This window comes from Urocampus carinirostris, chromosome 10 (genome assembly GCF_059441175.1).
Source record: "Urocampus carinirostris isolate Australia breed hairy pipefish chromosome 10, RoL_Ucar_1.0, whole genome shotgun sequence".
NCBI classification, from domain to species: Eukaryota; Metazoa; Chordata; class Actinopteri; order Syngnathiformes; family Syngnathidae; genus Urocampus; species Urocampus carinirostris.
Genome location: NC_142358.1, coordinates 12,047,516 through 12,068,049, shown reverse-complemented (window position 1 = coordinate 12,068,049; position 20,534 = coordinate 12,047,516). Strand labels below are relative to the sequence as shown.

The 20,534-nt window shown below is 39.2% G+C and overlaps 1 protein-coding gene and 1 pseudogene across 1 annotated transcript in view; both read right to left on the bottom strand.

Annotated features, from left to right (window-relative positions):
• Positions 1 to 2,822: 2,822 nt before the first annotated feature.
• Positions 2,823 to 20,534, bottom strand: part of sptbn4b (spectrin, beta, non-erythrocytic 4b) — an 80,419-nt gene continuing 62,707 nt past the window's right edge. Inside the window, exons 37-44 of the mRNA XM_088345114.1 lie at positions 17,706 to 17,902; positions 16,667 to 17,002; positions 14,784 to 15,292; positions 13,107 to 13,167; positions 10,105 to 10,361; positions 6,896 to 7,066; positions 5,220 to 5,262; positions 2,823 to 5,140 (exon numbers count right to left, since the gene is read on the bottom strand). Of these exons, the coding sequence (XP_088201240.1) occupies positions 4,817 to 5,140; positions 5,220 to 5,262; positions 6,896 to 7,066; positions 10,105 to 10,361; positions 13,107 to 13,167; positions 14,784 to 15,292; positions 16,667 to 17,002; positions 17,706 to 17,902 (1,898 nt within the window). The 3' untranslated portion in view covers positions 2,823 to 4,816. The remainder of the gene's footprint in view (positions 5,141 to 5,219; positions 5,263 to 6,895; positions 7,067 to 10,104; positions 10,362 to 13,106; positions 13,168 to 14,783; positions 15,293 to 16,666; positions 17,003 to 17,705; positions 17,903 to 20,534) is intronic.
• On the bottom strand, positions 16,210 to 16,344 carry LOC148357732 (U2 spliceosomal RNA; annotated as a pseudogene).

The following is a 20,534-nucleotide window of genomic DNA, read 5'->3' as shown; positions in this document are numbered from 1 at the left end:
TCCATTTTTTTCACCGCTTTACCTCAGTAGGGTCGAAGGGGTGATGATAATAATAATAATAATAATAATTTCCTTGTATTGTCATTCTGTGTAACAATGTACACAGAACGAAATGTCGATTGTACCTGACCCGTTGTAGCGGGCCGATGCAGCCGCAGCCAACAGAGGGCGCCGCCGACCACTTTTTAAGTCTTAGGAATGACTCGGCCGGGGCGCGAACCCCGACCTCCCAGTCTCAAAGCGGGCGCCTTACCATCTAGGCTACTGAGGCCCATCCCAGTCAACTTTGGGCAGTGGGCAGGGTACAGCTTGAACTGGTTGTCAGCCAGTCGCAGGGCCCCCAGTCATACAACTCGCACATTTATACCTAGGGACAATTTAGAGTCACCAATAAAACGGTCATGCATGTCTTTGGAATGTTGGAGGAAACTGAAGTGCACTGGCACTGGGAGAACTTGCAAACTCCGCACGGGGAGGCAGATAGCTGGAATTGAACCCTGGACCTCCGCACCGAGGGGCTGACGCGCGAAGCACTGTTTCTCAGTGCCGCTGTATTTCTCCACCAACCAAAGGAGTTTAAAAATAAATATACATTCAGGTCTCTATACTTAACCAGGTAGTGAATCAACAACCTATAGGCCACACATGGTGACCTTTGTTTAGTTATTTGGTCAATGACAGGTACTAAAATGAGTTTGTTTGGTCGGAACTTTCACTCGGAAAACGCTGGTCTACTCGTGATCCTAAGAGCCAAGAAGAAGAAATCCACAGGTTCGAGAGCATTTTCAATTCGGTCCCCGGTGCGGTGGAATGCTCTGCTCTCTGAGATTCTGGAACCTCAGTAAAAGTGTTCAAATCTAAATCTGTACCTAAAACACACTTATATGCAATAGCTTATTAATTATGTTGACCTCAGGAAGCTGTCATCCAGACATTCTGTTATTACCTAAATTTCATTTTGATGATGTTATAGTAGTCTGTACAGCCCTTTCAGACTTCTTATGATTAAGGGCAATACAAATAAACAGGACTTGACTTGTAACGTTGATCCAACCATTTCCCCCTAAAATTGGATAGCCAAAAATATTTGATTGAATTGAACTTGTTAGATATTTGGAGTGTCTATATATCAAATGTTTATAATTGGAACGTATAATTAGAAATTGTTATTGTTGTTATTGTCATTAATAATAAAGTAGGGAACATTATTCACAACAAGATTTCAATGTAAAATAAATTGCTCATACAACTCAGCCAGTCTTCAAGCACTGTATTGTAAATATTTTTGCTATCCTGACATTCTTTTATCTATTTTTTTCTCTTTTTGATTTTTACATGTTTATCCTGGTGTCCCAAGTCTAATCTTGTTGAAGAAAATGTTCACTACGTAGTTATCAATGACAAAAAAAGACTATACAATTCTGTTCTAGAAGGGGCACTCCAGGAAAAACCTGTAATAAAGACTTAAAAGGGTAAAATAAGCTAAAAAAGGTTGTTAGGATAAGTAGGCAAAATAATTTGCGAGGTAGAGCTTAGAGATTGGCCTAACTTGTGCTTCAGAACAATAGTGCAATGACATTTAGCAGTGACAAATTTACAAAAGAAGTAGATTTTTTTTTCTGAACATAGGCAAGAGTTTTTAAAAATGTCTTGTGCACTTTTTTCGGATGGTGATAGAAACTCTGTGTCTTTAGGGACCTGTAGCGACCGCCAGGCGGCAGGAGGTCAAAGAGGTGGTGGTCAAGGTATGAGGCGGCAGGAGATCAAAGAGGTGGTGGTCAAGGTGTGAGGCGGCAGGAGGTCAAAGAGGTGGTGGCGTTGCGTTATAGCAAGCCGGCATTGTTCTACAGACTGGGCAGAGAGCAGCCAATTATTTTCTAAGCTGTGTTTATCACTCACTGTAAGTGATTTCTGTCTGCTGCTGTGCTCCCGGCATACAGCACAGTGATGCCGTATGCCGGAATGGTCATATATAATAAATATAAATGTCTGTATACCGATTTTACTGTAATCGTTTGTTCTTTCCAATATTTGTGCTTGTTTGTTTTAAGTGACTGACTATTGAGCGTATGATTACAGTTTCCATTCAGCAATGATGTAAATGTTATTATAGTTTACCTTTTGTTCAAAGTCAGCTGATCCTTAACAGGAGAAATAAAATGACTCGCATTAATTTTGTATCAATAGGAAAGCCACACATGCCTATTATGATTAGAGCAACACATGTTTTCATTTAAATACCAAAATGTTTCTTTTTATTTTTCCATCTCAACTGCCACAGTCAAGTGGATTTGCATACAGTTTTGAGTTGCATGCCAACTGCGAGACACACATCCTTATGTGCAACCCGCTTCTGGGCACCACCTTTGCCAATCTTGACATGCACAGAAATGACTGCATTGATCTGTCATTCGCTAACGCATTAGAAATAAGAATTCATTGCATTTCACGGTGAGTTCAAATCATTAGCAAGTGGCTAATATTGCAACTTTTAGGTCACGTTTTTTTTTGTCAGCGCCAAAATGTATTGCACACACTCATTTAACCAAAACCCACTCAAGTAAACAGAATTCTTTAAAAAAAAGGTAGCTTTGATTCGTTTCAAAGTAGCAATGTAGGACTACTGTAATTCCATGGCTTTGACAAACTTCTTTGCAGGAATTCTACCATATTATAACCCAACACAACCATTTTAGGGTTTAATAATGAGGGTGAAAATGTGCTTGAGTTGACATTCAAAGAGTTGGACATCATTCAAAACCGATCAGCGCGTCAGAGGTTACGTTTCCTTTAAATATAAATCGAGATGCATGAAACAAAAATAAGTGTTTGTTTTTTATTTTTTCGACTTGATTTCAGGCCGAATCAGACATGCAACGCGTGACAGCTGAAGCGGTTCCGGTCTGCCATTCATTCATTTATTCATTCATTCAATCAATCATCTGGAAGACATTTGAACACGCAAAGCGCACGCTTACAACACTGTAAGAAACCTGAGAGCCATGGACATACGTACACATCAAGCAGATTTCCTTTGGCTGGAAACACAAAAGATTTGGATGATTGTTGTAAATTGATGAATAAGATCTGTTTGGCAAAGTGAGTTTCCTTCACTAAAAGATAAACTGTGTTGTCCAGTATAATAGCAATGTGTTTAAGAAAGTGTTTCACTTCTTTGTTGGATGTGAGTTGACAATTGTAGTTGACTCTCTTTAAACTCACTAACAAGTCTTTAAAGCAATGATTTTCAACCACTGTGCCATGAGAAATTATCCAATGTCACTTTTTAAAATGTAATAAAACATTTACGAATCATTTTCTGCAAATATTATGTCATTTTCAAGTGTCTGTGCTGTAAAACTGGGGCTATTATAAATTATATTGTAATTAAACATACTGTTCAGTTTCATTTTATAACATTTTTGGTAAGTGGTGTGCCTCAAAAAATTTCCAATGTAAAAAACATGCTTTGGCTCAAAAAAGGTTGAAAAACACTGCTTCAAAGTAAAGAGAAGATTTTTTGTTGTTGTTGAGACAAGAGTTTTTGCAGAATTTTCCTGACGTACAAAATGCTGTTAAATTTCAGAGCAGATTTCATAATGTAAAAAACAATTCCTTTTAATTTGTCTCCTTGGAGATTTTTGTACTCTTCAAAGATCTGTTTAAAAGAAGGGTCGGGAAACTTTTTGACTTTTTTTAAGAACCATATTATATGTTTTAAGACAAAATAAAAAAAAAAAAACAACACTTATTCCCTCTCCAGACAAAAGCTTAATCTTAAGAGCATTTTATTTCCCTGTGATGTTTGATGATTAGATAAAATCTCTGAAATAATAATGCCAAATTATGTGTCTCATATCAACGAATACATCATTTATAATTTGTCTCCCTTCTGCATTTACTTTAGATTGTTGAAGCTCATTTTGAATGACATATTTGTTGTAAATAATGGTTTCAAAAAAAGTTGTGAGCAAAGTTATTTTGCAAAAATGTCACAAAATACTGCAAACAAGAAGGATGCGGATACATTTACCTTTGGCGCAGAGGGTGCTGGGTGAGAGAGAGAGAGAGAGAAGGGAATGCGTTATGTGTGCAATATTTCACACACCCCTACCGCTCACCCAATCAATTTGCTCAGAGTGGTTGGCTGGCGTTTTCAGGTGTTTACAGTTTGTTCTGCAGATTTTCATCACAAAGTGTCTCAACAGTGAACATGAATTGTTTAATGAGCTTCCATATACAGGATTCCATTGAGATGTACAGCTAAAACGGTTTTTTTGGTGTAACAGTAGGACTCCAGACTGTAGTTAGGACTCTGCTCTTTATATACTGGACCAAACCAAGGGATAGTATATTGTTTAGGCTTTGTGTATATTATGATTGAAATATAAAAGAGATGATTAGCTTGGCCCTTATTTTAGCTATGAGCCATATCTGGCTTGCGAGCCATACGTTCCCGACCCCTGGTTTAAGACAACAGAAGAGCCCTGAGAGTTTTTAGACATATTTTGACTAATTATTTGACCCACTTTTGTAATTACACTGCCATTACTCTGAGCTCTACACGCAGACACACAAACATGACACGTATATGACACAGACAGCTCTTACAGTAATTCAGAAAAGGAACAGCGCGAGCTACTTGATACTCTTATCTTTCGGGCGGCAACCATCTTTCCGCTCCACTTCCCTGCACAGCCAGTGGGGGGCGTTACCGCGTAGACACAGTTAGTTTGAAGGAGTAAGTTCCAAGAGTTCTTCCTTCCTGTGTCATTTTGCATCCAAGCGCTTCCATGTGGGAGGCGTCAAGAAGACATCACTTTTTCTTACTAGACTTTTCTGAGCGTTTAGCTTCAACTTTTCCACCACGATCTGATCGTTCCGCCCTGTCTTTCTCCCTACCCCTGTCCTTTTCCTTCTCTTTTTCCGCCTTCTCTGGCTTCTCGGCTCGGTCCGACCGCTCGCCGCCGCGTTCCGAGCCAGCTTTGCTGCCACCGCGTTCCGAGCCAGCTTTGCTGCCATCGCGCCGCATGCCCTCGTCGGTGGATGAGGTAGTTGCTTGGGGCTGACCCCACTTGGCCATCTCGTCATGTTCTGAGATGCTGCTGCTGATGCTGCTCACCCACGTCTTCAGGTCGTCCTGACGCCAACACATTAATAAGTCATCAGTTTCTACCAAAATTTATCGCTGTTCAAAAAAAAACTATTACATTACTCACCTCATCTTTAGCATGGAACAAGAACTCGCTGCCATCCTTTGTCCTGTGATCACAGTCAGAAATTTGGTGTTATTTGGATTTGAAGCACCTTCAAGAATCTTTCCAGACTTTTTAAACAATACATTGGTACTTCACAGACCAACATTTTTCAGTCAATCAATACTTGAGAGATTTATTGGAAAAAGCAAAATGGTTTTAGGAATCATTGTCATAGGAAGAGGATCGGAATATTTGGAAGTTAACTTCTCATGTATTCTGGGATAGGTCCTGAAGAGATTGGGAACATTTGGGAACAACTGAAGATTTGCGAATAATGAGGTTTACATACATTAAAATGAGAAATGATAATTTATAACTGGGACAAGTGGGAGACTTTTATCTGACTTTTACTTACAAAGTTTACAAAGTCCTCCAAGACTTTTCAGAGGAAATGCTGAGTAATTACAGCCTTAGATATGATTTTTTTAAACCAACTCAATAGTTTTCAGGGACCTTTTAGACAAGGAATAGACATTCCCTAGTCTTGGGGAACGTATTCTTCAAGTCTAGTCAAATGTATTTTTTATAGCCCTTAAAAGCAGAGTCTCAAAGCGTTGTACAGGCCACAATTTAAAACTTCTCCTGGCCTGACGGCTGCATGAGGGCAAGGAAAAACTCCCCAAAAGACAGCATAAGACACATTAAAAACACTCTTCAAGTTTTCTATTTTGCTCTACTCTTACACATCCAAGTCTATTGATCAGTATTATCAGACCTTTGCAGAGCTTGCTGGTCATATGAATCGGCTTTATTGAGGAATAGAAGACCAGGAAAGCCCAGGCCTCTCTTGGACCATCAGAATTGACTTTTTTTAAGATCAACTGAAGAGCAGTTTCAAAACCAATGAAATGCAAAAAAAACAAAAGGAGTGTCATTAAAGATTTTTAGTCCAACTAAAGATTACTTAAATTAACACAGAACTTTGGAGTAGTGATGCAACAACTTACCAATTCATCGACAACTTAGTGATTAACACATTAATAAACAGCTATTTAACAAATTAATTTATCATATACAGGCCTTTGAAACTTTTTCAAAATTGTAGCTCCTCAAATGTAAATATTTAAATAAATAAAAACAAAACAAATAGCTGACAATGGAAGAGCAGCTATACAATCATTAATTCATGTTTTCAAAAAGTTAGCCAGCTCGGTGGCCTTGGGGGTAGGGTGCCCGCTCCGAGACTGGGAGGTTGCTGGTTCAGGCCTCGGCCGAGTCATATCTAAGACTTACAACATTGGTACTCATTGCCTCCCTGCTTGGCGCTCGGCATTAGGAATTGGAATTGGGGGGGTTTGGTCACCTAATGACTCCCAACACATCAGTTGGGTTGAGCGAGGGGGCTGGGAATTCCCTCCTCTGTATCAATCTCCCAGAAAGAGTCAGGAATGTGTTCTTGACTCTAGCCACCTCCCACTAGGGGGATATGGCTCCGGTATATATATATATATATATATATATATATATATATATATATATATATATATATATATATAAATACAGGATTAGGATTTCATCTGATAAATGCACAAATAAAAATCAACATTTTTCTCCGATATCAAAAAATCGTTGGTTACGGCCCTACTTTGGAGCTAAAAGTCTTTAGCTCAAGCATGGGAATAAGAATGACTTCGTACTTGAGCGTGAACACATTCTTCTTCTTTTTGTATCCGTTGGTGACATCACATTGGCAGTGTGCGAGGTTGAGCATCGGCTCATTGTTGTACGCCGTGGCGGTGTTCTTGGCGTCCTTGTAGAAGCCAAGCTCGCCTTTGTTCAGTACACAGTACAGGTTCACCCAAGACCTGCTGAGGTGGGAAAGTGGAGGGGTCGGGATTGAAGGAAACAGGGAGGGGAAGGAGTGGGAAGGTGAAGAGTTAGGGGGGTCTGCAGAGTAGCTGTTGCTAAGCTAACACCTCACTCACCTGATCTTACAGGTATGTGGGCGAGAAGTACCAACACCAACAAGGGAGGAGAAAACACACTGCAGAACAACACGACACGAACGCCACCGGGGGAGGAAGGGGGACATGCAGGGTGGTGGGGACTACACACAGTTTGGGTTATACTGGGGGGAACTTAAATAGCACTTACCTTAGAGGTGATGAGTGGGTGCAGCAGCCAGCGGCAGCAGGGATTGGAAAAAAAACAGTAAAAAAGTTTGGTTAAATGAAAGTTGAGCAAGAGAATTATCTCTTAGATCAGGGATGTCAATTTCAGTTTGGCTCTCAGATCCAGATTTTCTGTTCTTAGTTGGGCTGGATCAGTAAAATAATGTCAACTCCAAAGTTTTAGCTTTGTCTTTCAGTGTTCTTGCTTTATCATTCAGGCCTCATAAGTAGCCTACCCCACATATTATAATCACGGATGACAAGAGATCCTTTTTAAACACATTTATTCACAAACAATAGGAAAAATTTTTTTCATGTTTGGTATTTAATGTGCTAACTGCTTTATTTCGGTAGTTGAGTGAATGCAGTTTTACACCTGAACCAACTCAGCACGTTATACAAACTTAACACTGCCCCTTAGCATCCGGAGAAAGCATTCAGTTTGAATTTGTTAAAAAAAAAAAAAATTTCTGGTAGAAATAACCGAGAGACTCGCTGCTTTATTTATGGCGGGCTAGATTAAGTCATCTAACGGGCTGGTTCTGGCCTGAGAAGCGTACTTTTGACGTGCCTGTCTTAAATCATAAGAACGCTCTCAAAAGATGTCTTGGTCTTTTTGCGCAACAGCTCTTTCGACTCAGATCACTAAAAAAAATGTTTTGGTTGCTTTAATCGATATCTTACCAACTACTATGTAACATTATGTACAGTATTATATGACAAAATTATCATAGCATGTATTTTTTCACTCTACAGTGAACCTTTAACTCTTTTAATATTTACTTTTCCATACTAAGAAACTTTAAACTTTCAAATCCGAATGCAAATTTTAACTCTTCAGCGCAATATACCGTACACTGAACCCCTAAAACATGCCAAAAATATATAGTTAAAGTGTATAATAATCGTTCAAAACTGACTCATTTTCCTTCTTTGACTCATTTGTTTTTGACTCTCTTAGTTACATTGCACTCTTAAAGCTGAGACGCCATGCATATTGAGTGCATTATATGACTTAACTAAATGGAAAGTCTTTACTGTATTGAAAGTTTGAAATAATGGAAGAATCTTCAGAAGGTCTTTACATATTTTGAAACATTGGAGCCTTGTAATATCAATCAGGGACTCAAAGCAGACCGACTTTAAGAACCCAGTAAAGCATGTCTTTAGATTAAATCCAGAAAAATAAGAGACTTCTTTGACCCTGAGACCAAGCAAAAAGTCTGGAATAAACTTTCTGGAAAACAGTTTTTTGGGAGGGTTATTGGAGCTGATCAAGTGTTTTTATCGATTTAAAATCATTTAGAGAAGTTTTTAGCCCATTTTAGACTACATTTAGAGTCTTTGGCTGTTTCCAACCAACTTATTTACATGTGTCAAACTCATGGCCCAAGGGCTAAATGTGGCCCCTGTGACAATGCCGAGAGAAGCACAAGATAAAAATGAGCTGCATCGTGTCACGCAATGACTTGCAGTTTTAAACATGTCCACTGGATATTGCCAAAAGCAGGCGCCACTCACAAAGGCTACCATTACAGTATTCAAACAGAACATTGAGGAAACCCAAACTAATGTTATTTTACTCAGAAATATGACAGACACGCTCTTTAAGGCAATACGAATAATACAGAACTAAAAAAGTAAAACCTGGGTGTCTTTGTAGAAGTTTGAAGGTAGTATCTGTAAATTAAAAATCTTCAAATTACTGACCATCGTCTGGCTGAAATCATAATTGAAGCAGCTGTCAAGCACCTTTTGTTGCGCGTTCGATTACCGTATGCGAAATTCTTAGATGCGCTTGAATAAAATCTTCCTTTTTCATCTTTATGTGGGTTTGGGTTGGAGCAATTGCATTTAAAACAGTCATTTTCTTACTTTCGCCATTTCCAATCTAGAAGAAAAGAAAACCGCTAGCAAGCGTGTGATATCACACTCCTCCCCCAGCCCCTTCGCTTATTATCTTCCAGCGTAGCCGGAACACCAAGGGCAAAAGTAAATGCTGATACGTGCGGGAAACTCAGTTTGTCATTGTTAATACATACTGAATATATTTAATTTTAAGATTTCTTAAGGACACTTCAAACTAGAAACCCCACCTTTAAAGAAAGAAGCTTTAGCTCCTTTTTTCATAATAGATATGAACTCTAACCGCAAAGTTCCCATCTTTAGATAAACGTTTATATAAAATAATAAAAAGCAAAAAAACTTATAAACCAATAAATTATTCATTTAAATTTGTGCTTTTATGACATTTTTGTCACTTTCCAGTTTGCATAGGTTTCCCTTAAATTAGTTTCCCCAGTTAAATAAACTGTAGTGGAAATGAATTGTTTTTTGCCTTTTTTTAAAATGCACAGTACTAGAAGAAATTAAATTTTAGCGAAGGAAAAAAATCCTGAGGAAAAAAACACCCCAATAATCACTATGATAAAATCTTACATCCCTGAATTGTGATCTATAGGGGAGCTTCCGAAATGACCCCATCCCTTCAAACCTTGGCACACTTTTTATGCCATTAATTTGCTGGTCCGGCCTCCATGAGAATGGTTTTCTGACAATGTGGCTCCTGAACTACAATGAGTATGACACCCCCGGACTAAATACACCTTGAAACTTTGTGGATAGACTGAAAGATTAGAATGGAACAACATCTATGGAGAAATTTCTTTCTTTTCGTGGATGTTTGGTGTGACAGGTCATCTGCGTTATGTTGTATCAGGATCCAGAAGGCCCACCTGTTGGTGCTTTTCTTCAGGGTCTCAATGTCCAGCTTGCGGAAAAGGAAGCCCTCGTGGTGTGCGCTGTGCGTGGGTGGCAGGGGGGCCGTGGAGCCGCTCTGGGCCGGAGCCGAGCGGGATCGCCGCGTGGTATCACCTGACTCTTTGGGTCGCGGTCGGCGCCGGGGTTTCGGTCTGTCTCGAGCTCTAGGCCGGTCGGGACGGGAAGACTTCTCTGGAAGGCCGTTTGGCAGGCGGGGAACCTCACCCCGGGCCTAGAGGGGTTATGTCAAGAAAATGAACACACCATATCTTCTGGACTATAAGGCACACCTAAAAAATATGCCATATATTTGAAAGTGCGCCTTAAATACCACAGAATATGGTGGATAAGATTGGGCATGTATGCAGTATTTGTTGGTGTGCGTTACTCCACGAGGTTTCACAGTTTACATGCAAATTTGAGCCCAAATTGCACAACATTGTACGCGACGGCATTCTAACCTGGGTTGTGCCAGTTATCAAGAGACCACCAGAGGTACAAATGACATATGAAAAGGCATAAGACTTTATCTCATTATCACACTATTTTTAGACACGGTGCCAGAAACACTGATTATTTCTAATGTTATTGACACTCAGGTTAAGAGGTGGAGAAATGGTTTAACCCAGGGGTCGGCAATCTTTTCGGTGTGGAGTGCCACTTTAAAATTTCCTTGTAAATCAGTGTGCCACACCAAGATCAATGACTCGCACAGCATTTTTTTTATATCCGAAAGAGCTGTAATTTTACACTAGTCCGAATATACAACATGGATAGACATTGAAATAGTATAACTGACCAATTTATCTTCCACTATTCTTGTTCATCAATAAACTAAATAATTAATGTGAGTAACATGTAGAGAGGCCTGTAGACATCCATGACTTCAACTTTTTACCACAAAATCAACCTGAATCAAGCATTCTTCATCAACAATAAACTACAATCAAAAACAAGTGATATGGACAGCTACCATACCATTCATCAATAAAATCAAAAACTATCAAAACTTGAAATAACAGCAGCAAGGCAGAAGGCTACTTGAAAATAAGTGCAACAGAAATAACAGCTGATTTGGTCGCAGATATAAATTGATTTCTGTGCTTTGCAATGCAGTGAGCAATGTGATGACTTGCTTCAGTGATGGTGTTTTTAGTAGTGACAAAGGTTTTTAGGGTCAGTGTTTGTTTGCCGTACCTGGACACAGTGTGTTTTAATGTCTACGTCTTAAATTCATGTTTCGTCTCGTCATGACGTTTAACACTTGATGTGCGAGGTACAACGCTTTCGAGGCATAATCCACAAACAGCACAGTCATTTTTTGCACAAGCCCCCAGTCGTCAGTCAAAGAACGAGATTTTTCGCCGATGGAGCTGTCATTATTCATTCATTTATCGCGCGCCGGTGTTTCTGTGGATGGGTGAAAACACGGAGTTCTCCTCTTCTGCGAGTTGCTGTGCCGACACACACTCGCACACGGAGAGAAGAGGAGGGGCACTACCATAAAGCCTCTAAATAACACAGCGCGCAACTGAAAATGTCTAAATTTCAGGTAAAAATGTGCATTTAAAAAAAAAAATCATTATTATTTTGCCGTGCGCTCGCATGCCACTGCTTAACCCGTCGCGTGCCACTGCTGGCACGCGTGTCATAGGTTGCCGACCCCTGGTTTAACCTATCAGAATGCACTGTACAAATCAGTGTTTCTAGTACAGTGTGATAATGAAATACGCCTTTTCATATGTCATCTGTACCACGGGTGGTCTAGTGGTAAAATGTTGGTGCCCACACAGTCGCAATCTGGATTTGATTCCCGTTGCATAAAAATGTTTGCGATTTTAATCAGTGATATACTTATCAACTGTTATATGCCGTAAGCGTATAAAGAGCTCACGAATAACTCACAAACAAACACGGTAGCTCTTACTGTTGTCTCAATTTTAGGTGCCTTGTAGTCCGGTGTCCCTTATGTATGTAAGATATATGATAGAAAATAGTTTTGAGGGGTGCGGCTCATAATGCCTAGTAGTTCAGAAAAGATGTTACGTTCAAGTAGTGTTGGTGTACCAATATTATCAGACTGATACTGATAACCACATCTTGAGTAGTCATCAATACCAATGCCAGATATAGATTCCATTAACGGATACAATTATTTTCAAAATTGACAAATACTTTAAAGATATATCTTTTGCTAACACTGTTGAAAATGAATGGCAATATAATACGCAATTCTAATTTTTAATTCCTTTTCATAAAACAGTCAAGAGAGGCCAACCAATACTGTTACTAAAAACTTAAAATAAGGCTGGCATTGCCATAAATACCAGTTTGGGTATTTACAAATCATTTTATTTACTTCGGAATCAATTACTCATTCATCCCCAACTTGATCATCCATTTTGTAGCCATTTCTATAATTTTGAGGCTTAACATCCAATACTACATGGAAATTTTGAATTTTTTTTTTTTAAAAAACGTGTTGCTTGAGTCCCATGAAACAAACTATTAGTGGGTTGAAAAATACAAAAACAAACATTTCTGTTTTTAGGGAGAATTAAACAATTTCGGGAGGACAATGCATTGTGGGAAAATGATTTTAGAATTTAGCCTTTTTTTACACTTTTGTGTGGGTCTTATTTGAATACAACAGGAAATGAACATAACTTGCTTGTGTTTCGATAATAAAGGTGGAATACAATTTTGGTAATACTGCATTGTTTCATCATTGTTGTGTGTTGTATTTTTTGCAAAATCCCCCAAAATATTTTACACAGCAACACAATTTTAGCGGTGCAACTAGAATATTTTATATTTGTTGGTTCATAAGAGCATATTTACCTCATAAGAGCATATTTACCTAGTTGAATTGTCATTATATTTAGATTAAAAAAGCAGGTGAAAACATGTGCTACGTATCACTAACAAGTCAATCTATTATTTTGAAAAGTTTTAAAGGAAGTCTGACAAATCTTACCTGTGCTGCTTCTCTTTCCTGAAGCTGTTCCACTATTTCTGCCATGGTGGCTCGCCTCTCTCTGCAGCAAGAAAAGCACACCAAGAGGTTTTCTGGTGCTCTTTTAGTCTAATGCAGTGTTTCTCAACCAGTGTGCTTCAAGACATTAAAGTTCTGTAAGAATTAGAGTACCACATTAAACAGTCCTGTTTCAATCAATGAACTATTTTTCACATTTTATCTGAAAAATAAGTTCAAGTAAGATAGTAAAGAGAATGTGCTCCACGGACGGATCATTTTTCAAATACAAGTATCATTGTTCTTATTTTACCAGAAAAAATACTTAAAAATAATACATAGAAAATATTTCAAAAATGATGCAAATAACATTTTACAAGTTGACAACAGGGACAGCACGGCGGCACAGTTCTGAGGTCGTGGGAACCTCCTGCGTGGGTTCAAATCCAGCTCTCGGCCTTCCTGTGCGGAGTTTGTATGTTCTCCCCGTGCTTGCGTGGGTTTCCTCCGGGCACTCCGGTTTCCTCCCACATTCCAAAGACATGCATTTCAGGTGAATTGGCCGGTCCAAATTGTCCCTAGGTGTGACTGAGCGAGTGAATTGTCTGTCCCAGTGTGCCCTGCGATTGGCTGGCAACCAATTCAGGGTGTCCCCTGCCCACTGCCCGATGATTGCTGGGATGGGCTCCAGCGCCCCCGCGACCCTACTGAGGATAAGCGGTGCGGCTAATGAGATGAGATGAGAAGTTGACAACAAAATTAATTATGAGCTACCTCTTGAGCAAGTTCGTCACAAAAATCAAAATTTAAATCCAGACACTTTGAGGAGGACAACTTTCTGATCTCCACTAAGGCTACATAATATCCTGTGCTGAAGATTTAAACATTAAAAATGTAAACTGGACCCATTACTCGAGATTTCTTCAGAGAAAAAGAGTGCCTAGGCCCAAAAAAGGTTGAAAAACCAAGTGAAAATGTCCTCAAAACATAGCTGTCAACTTACATGTTTTCCCCATGTTTTATATGGTTCTGTTTTTTAATCCAAACTGTAAACGTCGTATCCATTTCAGTGTACGTAAACATTTTGGGAAAAAACAAAAAAAACACGTTGTTTTTGTTAGACCGTTCTTGTCTTGCCTCTTTTGCCTCTAATCCCGATCGTCTCGGTCACTGGTAACAGACGGCAACGTCATTGTATATTGCTAATATTTTTTCGGTCTTCTTCATAATTTGTCTTGCTGGGAGTAAATAGGTGTTTGTAATGTTTATTATTGCTTAATAAGGATAGTAAAAATCACTAACAAAATGTTTCCCCGTATTTTATACATTTTTTGATCATTTCAAATTGTGTACGCTGTATATGAATTTTGTTCAAGAATTAAAAAACAACCTTTTGTTGCAATTCAGATCGTCTCGGTCATTGGTAGCAAATGACAACATCATCATATATTGCTAATATTGTCCTGGCACGCTACCAAATATTTTTTCGTGAATATTTTTACACATATTCTATCTTGCTGTGAGTAAAATGGTGCCATGTTGTATTCTTAGGTTTATTAGCTCTGAATAAGGGGAATTGCAATTGTTAATAGGGGGAGCAATTGGCTGTTCAAAGACTTCCTTTTAGAAACCTGAACAACTAATGATTACAACAAGTACAAAGAGAAGTATTATTGTTACCCTCCTCCTGAGCGTCTGTCAGAGAATTCCTTCCCAGTGTCATGCTCGCTGGATTCCTGCCTTTCCAACCGGTGCCGGTCCCGTTCCCTTCTGCGGCCTTCGTGGCTTCCGTGTCCTTCCTGCTCGCTAGAAGTTTGCCGCTCCAGGGTTCGCCGCTCTCGACGTTCGGCGTTTTCTCGCCAAACTTCCTGCGGAAGTTCATTCTTGCGGGCTTGGAGAAGCTGCTCGCCAGACAGCTGACGCTCAAGCCGAGCAGGGTGAGTGTGGACCTGCGGCTCAGGGTTAGTCCTGGAGGGCCAGGGCCCCCCGTGGAGCCGGTCCCGGTTGGGCTCCTGCAGTACCACCTCGGCCATCACGGCCACCTCGGGTTTCTCCGTCATTATCATCTCCCTGCCTTTCTCACGGGCCTTCTCCAGCCGACTGGCGACCAGAAGTGGCGTCACCGCGTCGCCCATGTGTTTGATTTTGGGTTGGCGGAGGTACGGCGATGGCTTGGCATCCACTTCGAGCTAAAGAGCGAGTTTCAGAATTAATCAAAAGTTAATAAATACTTGAACGTGGATGTCATGTGAAAAAAAAACCCACACATGACAATTTTTGGCAATTTTCTACTTTTTTGTGTTTTATTTATGTAAAGTTTGTATTTTTCAACTTGTTTTGAAATTAAGTTGCCACGAAAATGTCCACTGGACTACTTTTTAGATCAATTAATATTTATATTTTCATGAATGCAAAAAGTATAGGTGAAATTTAAATAATGGAGATTTGTTTTTTTGTTTTACATGACAGAGACAATATATTTTGGTGTCCTGAATACACAAAACACATTAAAAACAAACAAAAACAAAAATAGTAAAAGCCGACTGAAACGGTACTGTCTTTATACAAAGTGGAAATTTCGTTCACGTATAAAGCAGAGAACTTAAGACAGTTCTTCCGGGTACTTCTTTAAATGGGAATATGCTTTTTAGTGTTCTGTTGGATTGAGTACCTAATATGGTTTTTGGAAACATTTTCCAATATTTTAAGTATTTTTCTCATTAAAAATATTTAAAAAAAATCAGGAAAATAATTCCACCAAACAGGTGGAATACAATTTCCCCCAAAACTAAAAATAAAATTTGTATCTTCTACTGATTTTTAGGGGAAGATCTGAAACTTAGTAATTTAATTTTTTTTGGTTCTGTTATATGAAATACTTATTCTGTTTTTAGAACCCTTTTCCAATATTTTAAGCATTTTTCCATTCAAAGTATCAGTTTGGGGTTTGGGTTTTTTAAGGGTTATTGATCTATCTTCGTTATTCATTATCCATTATCCGTTATCGGTCAGTTCATTATATGCTACAAAGCCTAGGAGCCGGGACACTTACTCTCAGCCAAAAGGCTAAGCTAAGGTCCTAGCCCTAAAGCCTTGTTGCAATCATTGCGAATGCACCGATCCCGGAGGTACTGCAATACCGGGCCGATGCGTGGAGTGGACAGAGCAAGCTCTTATTCCATCTCCGGAATGCAAAAATCAAGGCCAAGCTAAGGACCTAGCATCAAAGCCTTGCAGACACCGTCCACAAGGGCAACAAGGCCAAATTAAGGTCCTAGCAGACCTAGCATCAAAGCCGCAGTCCAAGACCCACAGCAAAGTATCAGTTTATCAGGAAAAATAATGATCCCAAAAAAATAACAGAAATAATATTAGCATATTCTACTGTATTTTTAAATACATTTGGGGGATCTCTTAAATTATTGGTGCGGTTAGAATAAGTTGTACAACTGCTCTTATTAGTAGAAAACAGAAATAAATAAAATCAAATTCTGAGTCTCAAAAAAATAAACCTAAATTTAAAAAAAAGGATACTGAAATAAGCAAAACTGAAGTATACACACCTTTGGCTGAAGGTGCCCCGCCTTCCCGCTGCTTTCTCGCACCTGATTGGCTGACACCAACATGGCTGCCGTGGCAACGGACAATATAGATGAATGTGCGGGCTGGACGGGATGCCGAAGACCTGAGGGGGATGGCGTCGGTGTGGCGGGCGAGGGCGATGGTGGCGTGCTGGCCTCGTTCTGCTCATAGATGGTCTGTCTCATGACGGGGGAGAGGGGAAGTCGGGGGAGGTTTGAAGGGGGAGCCGGGGACGCGTCTTGGGGGTCCAGGAAGACTTTCCGGCCCAGGAGAGGTGTCGCTGGTTGTTTGCTTTGTTCGGCTTTTAGTTTCTCCACCTAAAAAACACAAACGCTTCAACATCTTCTAAAATCTGACACTGGTACTTTTACATACAAGCTTAATTTGATCCAGGATCGAGCTCGTAACTCAAATAGTAACGAGCTAATTTCCTGATACGAAATAATAAAACGAAATGACCCGATCACAACCTCCCAAAAGTATACAGGTAAACCCTAAACAGCTATAAACACATCCTTCTGATCACTAAAAACACATTCAAATAGTAATCAAACTGAAAAAATACATTCATGATATAAATAAGATCATATTAATGAAATAAAATGCAAGTTTGTTATAGTGCTTGCCATGGCGACTCAAGTTGCCGTGTCCTTTTTTATTTTTATTTTTTTTTATTTTGTTTGTCTTTTTTATCCTTTTTTTGGACTGCTCTAACCACTATATCCATATTTTCATTTATACCAGAATCCTTATACAATTTTACTTAGAATTAAAATGGTAAAGTGTTGTCTGTTAACTCAACAACATATACCGGAATTTATTCCCAATAAAAATGCATCTTAAGAGCTCGCTGCTGTTCTATTCATTTAAATTTCTCCTCTATATCTACGTTGGCTGGCATTGGGTCTAAAACTCCTGGTCTAAAGAAGGGGCCCACTCCACCCCTGGGTAGCACTGTACTTCATTCGCCTTAATTCACAAACACTACAAAACCGGTCTAAAATAAGAGCTTTTGAGTACCGTGGTGAGCCGTCTGAGTGAGCTGAATCGTTCCTCCCAAGTGGCGGCAGCTTTGCGGAAGGCTTCGTGTCTGCGTATGAGCTGCTCCACCTCGTCCACGCTGCCTCCAAGCTCCTTACTGCTGACCAAGGGCTCCTGTGCCACTAGCCAGGCCTCCGCCACCACCGCCTCCTGGGCAAACTGGTGGACCTCCAGCACTGTGCACACAAGATTTGCTCATTTGCAAAAGGCATGGTAGACCCGGTTCAATGCACTATTTTTCATTGCACTAGTTTGAGGATGCATCTACAACTTAGGCCAGTCTCCAACCCAATTAATCATGAGGTTCTTTTTAGAAAAGAATAGAATGGGGTAGGATTTATTAGGATAGGATAGGATAGGAAAGGATAGGATAGGATAGGATAGGATAGGATAGGATAGGATAGGATAGGATAGGATAGGATAGGATAGGGTAGAATAGAAAAAAATGTCTTTATTGTCATTACAGAGTTTCAATGAAATTCAAAGCTGCTTCATATTATGGAGATATACACATAGAATTCAGAGTAACACAGAATCTTAAAAGTAACATTGAATTTAAAAAGTATTTTATTTTCTTTATATTATTTTTCTCTGTTAAGTCTTTATTACATGTTTATCCTGGAAAGCCATGTGTAATGAAATGAAATGAAATGATCTGCATTTATATAGCGCTTTTCAAGTCAATGACTTCCCAAAGCGCTTTACAATGTGCTCCACAATCTTGTTTCGAACAATGATCACGTTGTTATCAACGACAATAAAGACAATTTTACTATTCTAAATGTTCTCTCATCATTTTTAGCACTATAAAAACTTGAAACACATTTTATTTATTTATTAATTTATGTTTTATGTCTTGCAGATTTAGTGAACATTTTCAAAAGTGAGAGTTCTAAATATGGCTTAGGAATCAATTTTACGCACAAAACATTTCCAAATTTATTAAAATACAGATTTAAAAAAACACACTCTAAGAGTTGCATTGTCTGTGTATTTAAAATCATTACTAATGTTTAAGTTACAACAACAGATGATAGTGAGAAGCGGGTCCCATTTCCAAGGCTCACAATTTCACTGAAAAAAAACACTTGACGTAACTTCATTATTGTTCCTGTTTTATTTTTGGGCATTTAAATTTTCAATATAGGATAATATTTAACCTGCTGAAAGTATAAAGCTGTACTGAATAGAATTTTAACAACATTTGTGACAGCGCAAAAAAAAGAAGTATAATTTTGTGACATTTTATTTTGGTCTATTTTATAAAGATTTAGTTTGTATTATTTTTTTATTGTTTCTTTAGATAAGTAGATGTTAACTTGTATTTCTCTATTCAAAACTTGAATGGCTTACATATCAAATTATTATGATAAGAAATTTGAATAAGTCATTTTGAGTTGATTTTATTGCCATGGATAACAACGTAGTGAACATTGTGTACAATAAAATTAGACATATAAGAAACTTAAAAAGTATGAAAAAAAGTATGTCAGGATGAATAGGAAAAATATTTATAAGGTAGTGCTTGGAGACTGGCCTAAGTTATAAGTGATGCCTTCGCACCGCCATCGGAACAATATTGCAATGAAAAAGTAGTGCAGTGGACATTTTCGCAGCAACTTAATTTCAAAACAAGTTGTAGAATAAGATCTTATTATTATTATTATTATTATTATCATTATTATAATACCATGTACTTCAAAGCGCCTTTCAGGACACCAAAGGTCACTGTACATATAGTGGGACACAACAATAAAGGAAGAGTAAAACAAGAGTAAAACAAACAAGTAACAAATAGCTAATAAAACACATTAGAGTGAAAAGGGGGCGGTATGTGAGGCAGATGGTCAAGAAAAGGCAAGCCTGAAGAGGTGAGTTTTGAGTCCGGATTTGAAGGTGTACAGGGTCGCAGAATTTCGGAGGTCAGGTGGCAAGTTCCATAGCTGGGGGGCAGAGCGTCTGGAAGCTCTGTTCCCCATAGAGCTGAGGCGGGCAGGGGTGCTATAGTGAGACGGAGGGAGGGGAGATGAGGGTGCGGAATAGCGTGGCAGTGTGAAGGAGGTCAGGGAGGTAGGGAGGGGCAAGGTTATGAATGGCCATGTAGGTGTAGAGCAGGATTTGATTCTATGGTAGATTGGGAGCCAGTGCAGTTGCTGAAGGACAAGGGTGATGTGATGGCGAGAGGGGTTTTTGGTGATGATGCGTGCAGCAGAGTTATGGACCAGCTGAGGTAAACCGTAGAGGAGGGAATTGCAGTAATCGAGGCGTAAGGTGACAAGGCTACGGACAAGGATGACTGTTGTGTGTAGGGTGAGGTAGGGTCGAAGGCGGTTGATGGAACGCAGGTGAAAGAAGGCTGACCGGGTGATGTTATTTATATGAGAGTTAAAGGAGGGTGTGCTGTTGAGGGTGACACCCAGACTCTTGACCAGAGGGGAGGGAAAAACTGAGGAATTGTCAGCGGAGAGGGAGAAAGAGTCAACTTTAGAAAGGGTGGATTTGGTGCCAGTGAGAAGTTCCGTTTTATTGCTGTTCAGTTTTAGGAAGTTGACGGTGAACCATGATTATATTTTAGAAAGCCAGGAGTTGAGGTCAAGTGTATGGACACTCATTTCTCTATACATAGGCAAGCTATAAAAAATTTCACAGTCTTGTGCGCTTGTTTAGAGTGGTGATGTCTCCAATAAAATAAGAAATTATCCTTAAACTAGCAAAATAATCAGCCAGTTAAATAAGTTTTCATTTTCTATTAAAATAAGGAAATTAATGCAAAAATTTAAATTGGACAATTTCCTGTGGAACTACAGA